This window comes from Lontra canadensis, unplaced genomic scaffold (assembly GCF_010015895.1).
Source record: "Lontra canadensis isolate GAN:19392208 unplaced genomic scaffold, GSC_riverotter_1.0 scaffold53, whole genome shotgun sequence".
NCBI lineage: Eukaryota > Metazoa > Chordata > Mammalia > Carnivora > Mustelidae > Lontra > Lontra canadensis.
This window is the reverse complement of record NW_022631047.1, coordinates 7,338,404-7,347,557: the sequence shown is the minus strand read 5'-3', so window position 1 is coordinate 7,347,557 and position 9,154 is coordinate 7,338,404. Positions and strand designations below refer to the sequence as shown.

The 9,154-nt window shown below is 44.0% G+C and overlaps 1 protein-coding gene across 1 annotated transcript; it reads left to right on the top strand.

The window, feature by feature from the left end:
- The first annotated feature begins 3,311 nt into the window (after positions 1 to 3,311).
- On the top strand, positions 3,312 to 8,530 carry AVPR1A (arginine vasopressin receptor 1A). Its single transcript, XM_032874651.1, has 2 exons — positions 3,312 to 4,873; positions 7,826 to 8,530. The coding sequence occupies exons 1-2, from the start codon at positions 3,895 to 3,897 to the stop codon at positions 8,110 to 8,112; spliced, it is 1,266 nt and encodes a 421-aa protein (XP_032730542.1). The 5' UTR covers positions 3,312 to 3,894; the 3' UTR covers positions 8,113 to 8,530.
- Positions 8,531 to 9,154: the final 624 nt, after the last annotated feature.

Here is a 9,154-nt window from a genome sequence, read left to right as displayed (position 1 = left end):
TCCCCAAGCATTCTGGAACTTCAAGTATCTTTACTCAGTGTTCTTCAAACTATATCCATTGTCGGATGACATGTGCATCTCCAGCCCTTGAGGAAAACAAAAGGATGGGGGGTTTGCATGGTTAAATGGATTTAGGAAACATTGATAAACAAAGTTTAACAAGCTTCTCAGAAGGTTTTTTCCCCCAGATGTTATTTATTTATCAGAGAGAAAGAGAGGGAGGGAGAAAGGGAGAAAGCGCCCATAAGCATGAGAAGTGGCAGGCAGAGGGAAAAGCAGCCTTGCCACAGAGCAAGGAACCTATTACAGGACTTGATCCCAGGATCCTGGGATCATGACTGGAGCGAAAGGCAGACACTTAACTGACTGAGCTACCAAGGCGTCCCTCTCAGAGGTTTTATAAAGGTATACATAGCACTTCCCCCAATGTATTTGACCTTGGAACTCTTTTTCTCACAGAAAACCCATCATAGAAATATGATAGAAAACCTATATTCTTCTATTGTACAGAAGGAAATTGGGGATATGCTTCTTTTATTGGAAGGATAAAACTTATTGGTGAAATAATAGGTAACATAGAAAATATTGACACATTTGAAAAAAAGAAAGAATTAATGTTTTGAATATCCATGAAATGCCAGAAATGTAAATAACCAATTATATAATCCTTTATAGTATGTGCATTATTATTTTATCACCAAAATCTTATGGATGAAGACTTTAAAACTCAAGGATTAAAACTAAGTCACACAGCTAGTAAGTAAAGGACGTAGCTGCTTCCGTGGTTAAAGTACTTCTTAAGCACCTAGAACTGCAAACTGGGAGAAAGGAAGGCTGACAAGTGAAAGAGAAAGTTTACTTCAGGGTATGCATGCACATCTTTCACTTTTCCTTTTCATCATTTCACTCCTCAAATATGTTAACCGAAATCCACTGAGAGTAAGAGAGAAAAAGTGGTAAGTCTTAATAATACAAGACGTACAGAGCAAAACACAGATTGCTCTAAGTAAAAGCATCAGATGCCACAGAAAATACTAAGTTCTTTTCACATTTTAGGACTAAAATTCCTCTAACCTCCACAGAAAAGTTTTCATAGCAGGTCCAGTAAAGTACATGAATAGTGAGTCTGTATTTCAATGGTGCTGGTTCCCTTTGAATATGGAATCAGTAAAATTAAGACAGACACTTTTTTTTTTAAGATTTTATTTATTTATTTGACAGAGATCACAAGCAGGCAGAGAGGCAGGCAGAGAGAGAGGAGGAAGCAGGCCCCCAGCTGAGCAGAGAGCCTGATGCGGGGCTCGATCCCAGGACTCTGAGATCATGACCTGAGCCGAAGGCAGCGGCTTAACCCACTGAGCCACCCAGGCGCCCCCCCCCCTTTTTTTTTTTTTAAACTACACAGGTTAAGTAAAGTCCTGGGTTCCGGAATCCACACCCACCATTCTTCCCATATGTATCCTGATATATATACTCTCTATATATAGATAATTAGTATTGCTGTTCACTGAATATCTTCTAACTATGCCCACCAGATGTAATCCAACAAGTTATTTTTGTAAGTTGGATATAGCTGGCTTATTGGATCAAAGGGACTGACACAGATGAATGATTTCCCGAGAGCCCACCACACTGCTTTTCTGAAATAAGAACAGGCCAAAGAACTTTAACGACCCTGTCGTGCAGATTCCCTCCCCACAGAAAACCTAAAACCTCAAAGGTGTAGGGCCAAAGACAATAAAATTGCTGGGTTCTGGACACTTTTGCAATACCCAGGGACACTGGGGTCAGACAACATTATTTCTCATAAGGAGTATTAATAATGTAATTTGTGACTTAAAGGAACATTATTTCTCTGAATCAGTGACTATTACCTATTGCTTGGAGGATTTTCCAGAAAGGTGGCCTGGAAACCTTTGACTTATTGCCATCTCTGGACTTTTAAAAAATCTTTGCCTCTTAGGTATCTTAAAGAAAATGAGACAATGCAACACAGCTTGTAGATTTGAGAGCATTATCCCACACAGGACACTGGCTTACTTGATCCTCACAATAACCTGATCAGTGAGTAAAGCAAATACCTCTATTCCCATGGTTAAGCTGTATCAACCGAGGTTTATAAGCCACAATGAACCAGGACTCCAAAGATCGAGTTAGTACTCTTAACTGTGACAACCTGGGGACTGGACATGCATAAACTGGAAAGCAAAATGGAATTATCACAGAGAACGGCACTTCGGAAAATCTTTCGGTTTCTTTGCCTACATTTCACGTACATTTTCCCAAGACCATCAAACTTATACCGCGTTCGCAAAACACTAATTTTCTGACCACGACGTCATGTTCGTATATCCACAAAGTAGATAACCTTATAAAGTGTTTTTTCTGTAGTGAAATAGTCTCAAAACAGCTCCCCCTCGCTGTCATTCGAAGCATACTTTGACCAAAGTAAAACATGCAGAGCTCGAGTGGAGAGTTTCTGCTTTGACCTAGACAGGCAGCTAGGCTGTAGCGGTCCAGAGTTACTAATTAATAGGTATTTGGTCTCGCTTCCTTCAGAGCATCTCTTTCCTGACGGGATGATTGCATCTTTCTCACTCCGGAGCGCCGGGCCCTGGCGAGTTTTCGCTCGCATGCGCTGGACAGCGCTGCCTGGGTGGCCGCTCTCTGGCAGTCGCTCTTTGTCCATCCAGAGATGTCCCCACGGTTCAGCAGTAACCAGACGAAGTCCCCACGGACTACTATGGCCCAACTTCCGCCCATCCCCTCTATGGGAAGCAGGCTTTTCCCGGAGAAAACCCCAGGAATCCAGCTCAGAGAAACCAGACACCCACCCCCAACTCCAGTTCTTTTTCCTTGTAGATAAACCCACGGGCAGCCCGGGTCCGGGCGGGGGATGGGGGGGTGCAGTAAGATAAGTGAGTGCTTCCTTCCGGCCCCCAAACGTCTGCCTTAGACCGGTTAGCAAATAGCAGGTATCAAAGATATACTACTGAGAAGAGAGCGCTTTTTAACCACACCCCCCCCCCCCCCCCCCCGTTGTTATCTTGGGGCGGGGGGTTGGAGGGGAGCGGGGCGGGGAGAGATGAAAATCCCGGAGCTGAGTTGCGGTGGGAGTAAAATTAGCCTGGGGTGGGGGTGGGGGCCCGCGGGGCGGGGAGCCGGGAATTCGCCTGCCAGTTGCGGAGGTAGAAACTCCGGCTGCCGGGGGTGGGGTCGAGCTCCAAGTTCAGGCTCGAGAGAGCGCGCGCGCGCGCGCACCAAGTGGTGCACTCGGGCTTCAAGGTGCCCCATTGACTACATCTGTTGAAGTCAAATGCGGAGTTAAGGGGGGGCTTGAAAAAATAGTGGCAAGCCCAGAAAAGGCACGGCACGTCCAGTTCTCCAAGTTTTTGTAAAAGAAGAGCGGGAAAGCGCCACCACCCCGACTCTTAAGCAGAGGAATCGGCGAGTCTCCCGGCCCCACCTCCGCAGCAGTGATGCAAAGAGGACAAATCACCGACGTAGACCGGAGGGAAAAAAAAAAAAAGAAGAAAGAAACCCCCGGGAGTGGGGAGGGGAGAGGGAAGAGAACAGGCGCGGAGCAGTCTCCAATCACTGGCACGAGAGGGAGCGCCTTTTGGGGAAACGAACCCCGCATAAATAATTGAGTTTGGAGCCCAATGCTTTCAGAGGCTCGAAGTGCACCTCCTCAGCGCCTTCCGAGTTGGGGAAAAACGGCAGAGGAAGGGGCCGGCGACGACAGGACCGAGAGCAGCTCAGCGGGCGGTGGGACGCTGTGCCCGCAGACGTTCGCAAGAGGGACAGCAGAGCCCAGCGAGCCCCGAGGGCAAGGAGCCCTCTCCAGCGGAGGCGGAAAGACAGCTGGCTCTGCCGAGGCCGAGGAGGCGCCGCATGGGCAGCATGCGTGTCTCCGGAGGTCCCGCCGCGGTGTCCGCGGACAACTCCAGCGAGTGGTGGCCTCTGTCCGCGGGTGGTGTCAACCGTAGCGGAGAAGCGGAGGCGCCCGGGGGAGGCCGCAGCGCTCCGGGGGACGTGCGCGACGAGGAGCTGGCCAAGGCGGAGATCGCCGTGCTGGCTGTGACTTTCGTGGTGGCGGTGCTGGGTAACAGCAGTGTGTTGGTCGCGCTGCACCGCACGCCCCGCAAGACGTCCCGAATGCACCTCTTCATCCGTCACCTCAGTCTAGCCGACCTAGCCGTCGCTTTCTTCCAGGTGCTGCCGCAGATGTGCTGGGATATCACCTACCGCTTCCGCGGACCCGACGTCCTGTGCCGCGTGGTGAAGCATCTGCAGGTGTTTGGCATGTTCGTATCGCCCTACATGCTGGTGGTCATGACCGCCGACCGCTACATCGCTGTGTGCCACCCGCTGAAAACGCTGCAACAGCCAACGCGCCGCTCGCGCCTCATGATCGCCGCTGCCTGGGTGCTGAGCTTCGTGCTTAGCACGCCACAGTACTTCGTCTTCTCCATGGTCGAGGTGGACAACGTCACCAAGGCCATTGACTGCTGGGCCACCTTCATCCAGCCCTGGGGTCCCCGCGCCTATGTGACTTGGATGACAGGTGGCATCTTCGTGGCGCCCGTGGTCATCCTGGGCACCTGCTATGGCTTCATCTGCTACCACATCTGGCGCAATGTCCGCGGAAAGACGGCTTTGCGCCCGGGAAAGGGCGCGGAGGGCGCCAGTGGCGCCCTCCGTAAGGGGTTCCTGCTCGCGCCCTGTATCAGCAGCGTGAAAACCATTTCCCGCGCGAAGATCCGCACCGTGAAGATGACTTTTGTGATCGTGACAGTTTACATCGTTTGCTGGGCGCCCTTCTTCATCCTCCAGATGTGGTCTGTCTGGGATGACAAACTTGTCTGGGTCGGTAGGTGTCGGGAAAAAGGAGGAAAGTGCAGGAAGGCGGCTTGTGTGTGGGCGGGGGGCAGATGTTCTCTTCATAATAGCCACTGGGGCAGTAGTTATTTAACTTCTGTGTGCCTAAGGACTACGCCTTGGGTGAAATTATCAGAAAGGCAGTTTCTGGGGGTCTCCGCCCAGGACATTTTGATTCAGTAGATCTAGAATGAGGCCCAGGACTCTCCGTTTGTAGCTTGCAATGAGCCTAAGACAAATCCAGAAACTGCGCCCTAGAGTCAGCCACACAACTACAAAATGGAAAAATTACTTTTTGCCAAATCACTAACCAATGCACAACACCCTGCTTTCGAGTCCATTGGACTCAGAGAAATATTTCTACTGTAACAACTGCTTTTTGCTAGTTTGTAAAATGTTATCATAATTAATACAACAATTTTGTAGAAATGCCCCAAGAGCAAGGATAAACTGACATAGTTTTCTAAAGAAAGATTAAGAAATCAATAATTCTAATTTAGCATTGAGTTAGTGTTCCATTTCTTATCATCTTAATTTTTTTCTAACAATTACTGTAACATTTTTTTCTGGTATTTTATTTTATTTATTTTTTTAAAAGATTTTATTTTATTTTTTTGACAGACTGAGATCACAAGTAGGCAGGGAGGCAGAAGGGAGGGGAGCAGACTCCCTGTTGAGCAGAGAGCCCCACGTGGGGCTCTATCCCAGGACCCTGGCATCATGACCTGAGCCAAAGGCAGAGGCTTTAACCCACTGAGCCACCCAGGTGCCCCTTTTCTGGTATTTTAAAGCAAGATTAATGATGAGCTCTAAATTTGTTTTTTGTGGGTTTTTGTTTTTATTTTTAAAATTTTTTAAAATTTTTAATTTTTTATTAACATATAGTGTATTATTTGTCCCAGGGGTACAGGTCTGTGAATCGCCAGGCTTACACACTTCACAGCACTCACCATAGCACATACCTTCCCTGATGTCCATAACCCAACCACCCTCTCCCTACCCGCCCCCCAACCCTCAGTTTGTTTTGTGAGATTAAGAGTCCCTTATGGTTTGTCTTCCTCCCGATCCCATTTTGAGCTCTAAATTTGTTAAACTGATGAATTTGTCTTTCCCCACTAACGTAACCACACAGCTACAGCCTCTGCACACAACTCTTGCAGTCGTTTACAGAAAATGTTCTCTACATCCACTAGCTTGAGTTTAACTCCTCCACAATCTGAAAAAAAAACTAACTACACAAGAACCCCCCCCAAAAAAATTATTTAATATTGGGTCTTGAAAAAAAGTATTTCCTTTTAGTAAGAAAAAAAACTTTTTCAAGCAAAATATATTACAGGAGTGTTATCAATAGCAGCTGTAGTTGGGAAATAGGTGATCTGGAAAGAACTGTCTCCTTTTGTTATTTGAGATTGCAATAGGGACTATATGTGATATACTTTGGAGGTTATGTGTGCAAATAAAACATTTGGGAGTGAATTTAATTCAAACAAATAAAAAAACTTGCATAGCTATAATATTATTGATAAATAAAACAGCATAAATGATTTTTTTTGGTTTACCATTTCCTGTCTTGCTTGATCTTAGCAGTCCCTTAATTGCCAGTCAAATAAAAATCTCAATCTAGTTATTTCTTTATCAGAATTTAGACGTAATTTCTAAAAAATTCACTACTTGTTCATAGGTTTGCTGATGATTTTCATTCTTTCTGAGTACAGTCTTTGCCATGGATCATGATCACCTTTAATAGTAGCATCTTAGCCCAAAGTATGATTAAATAATCTGCAATTTATTCCAGCATAGCAAGAGTGAGAAGACCCAAGTTTATATTTAATAATCAAGAAAAAGTACCTGCTAATTATTCTTATCTTTAGAAAAGGTATATTATCAGTGTCACAGTTCTGTGAAAGGTTATAGTATTTATGTAGTTTACAAATACAAATAGCATAACATATTTCAAAACGCATTGGAATGTCCTAATTCAGTTGTTTTTAATATAATTTAGTTGTCCAAACCATAAAGATGGTTTTCTTTTAAAATCAAAAGACACCATAGAAAGTTAACCAAAAAGAAAAAAAAAATTACCCAACTCCACAAAAAACTTAATAATGCTTCCTTCAGGGACCTATTACTACCATCCCCTTATGTATACTTTCTTATTACAGAATATGTTTGCTATTAAAAAATTTAAAACTACTGGGGCACCTGGGTGGCTCAGTGGGTTAAGCTGCTGCCTTTGGCTCAGGTCATGATCTCAGGGTCCTGGGATCGAGTCCCACATTGGGCTCTCTGCTCAGCAGGGAGCCTGCCTCCTCCTGTCTCTCTCTGCCTGCCTCTCTGCCTACTTGTGATCTGTCAAAAAAAAAAAATCTTTAAAAAAAATTTAAAACTACTAAAGATGGTCCATAATATCATACTTTTGCCTTAGCTGTTAGGTTGAATACAGTTTTGTATATGTGCTTGTAGACTTTTGAAATTTCATTGAAATTGCAGCCATTCTGTAAGCACTGTGTCCATTAGCACATACTAGTGCTAGGATAAAGGATACAAACATCTCTTAAATAAATTAAGTGATGAATCACTACATTCTAATCCTGAAACCCATATTACACTATATATCAACTACCTAGAATTTAAATAAAAATTCGGGAAAAAAAAGAAAAAAATAATAAATTATTTAATATTCTTAGCTTCTTGAAGGTCCCATTCATTCTACTGAAATATTTGTAAGTGGTTTATGATGCTTGAATTAATCTCAGTGCATCTTGCTTATGACAATATTTTGTAGCCAAGCAATTTCCATACGCGGATTGATAAACAATATACTTCCTTTTCTATATTAACCCATAACTTTTTTGCCACTTTTAAGAGTTTGTAAATGAGTTTATCCAGTGCACAGTAACTTGCATGTGAGTGTTTAAATCATTTCCCGTTGTTTTTCATACAGAATCGGAAAACCCAGTCGTCACCATCACGGCATTACTAGCTTCCCTGAATAGTTGCTGCAATCCTTGGATCTACATGTTTTTCAGTGGCCATCTCCTGCAAGACTGCATCCAGAGTTTCCAATGCTGCCAAAGCACGAAGCAAACATTGAACAAAGAAGATTCTGACAGTGTGAGCAGAAGACAGACTTCTTATACGAACAACCGAAGCCCTACCAACAGTATGGTTACATGGAAGGACTCGCCCAAGTTTTCCAAGTCCGTCAAGTTCATTCCTGTTTCCACCTGAGCCCACGTTCATGCAGCCTGACTCTTATAATAGACTTTTGGGTCCACTGGCTAAATCCAGCTAGAAATCAGGAGAACAAGTGAACTTATAAGCGATAAGCGTAAACTGATTTGTTGAGGACAAGACTGTGTTTCTAGTTGCATTTTCACATTGCTATGAATAAAAGTTATGAATTGTTTTATAGAGGATGTTCATTAAAAAGAAAAAAAACCCATGCTACACTAAAATTTGCAGGCCTAATTCCCAGAATAAGAAGATAAGTTATATTTCTAAAGGAAAAATTGTAACCACTCTGGTTTACATTCTGTTGTTGGTTTCCTTTCTTTTCTTTATGTAGGGACATTGTTTCTGAACAAAGTGAACTCATCATCAGTCTTATAAAATGAAAGTTATATAAAATGAAAGGAATTAGAAGAAACTTCAGAGAAATTGTTTCCATCTAATAAAACTCACTCAGTTTCTGAATGTGAAAATGCAGCCTCCCACGGTGCCCTGGAGAAGGGAAGGTGCCTTGGAAAAGGCATGAGGGTTTGGGGCATATGGAGCTGTGGATGCCTGGTTCACAGCAGAAAGTTAAATGCTGTAAATCACCTATATTTCAAAATGGTAACTTTCGAACTGGCAGTTCCTTCCTTGTTTTAGGCTCCTCCTGTTTTACCGGTTGCAGAAAGCACAATTATTAAGATGCTGAAGTTTAGAGAAAATACTGTCAAATGGCCAGGAAAATCTTTTTTCTCCCACTGGTCAGATTTGTATAAGAAATACCCGATTTTGTTAGAAGAGTAAAAATGGATTATCCAATGTACTATGTAGACTTTTTCTAGAACATTGTAGATCTGTCTCAACCAGTGTTATAAGGTATCCTGTGTTACGCTGGTTCATGTGTGGGGTGTCCAGATTATTACTTCATGTTTGGGGTGTTCAGATTTGTAAATAAGAGAATCTTCTAAAGAGTGACTCAGGATTGGGGCACCTGGGTAGCTCAGTTGGTTAAGCGTCTGGCTCTTGGCTTTTGCTGGGATCATGATCTTGGGGGTCCTGA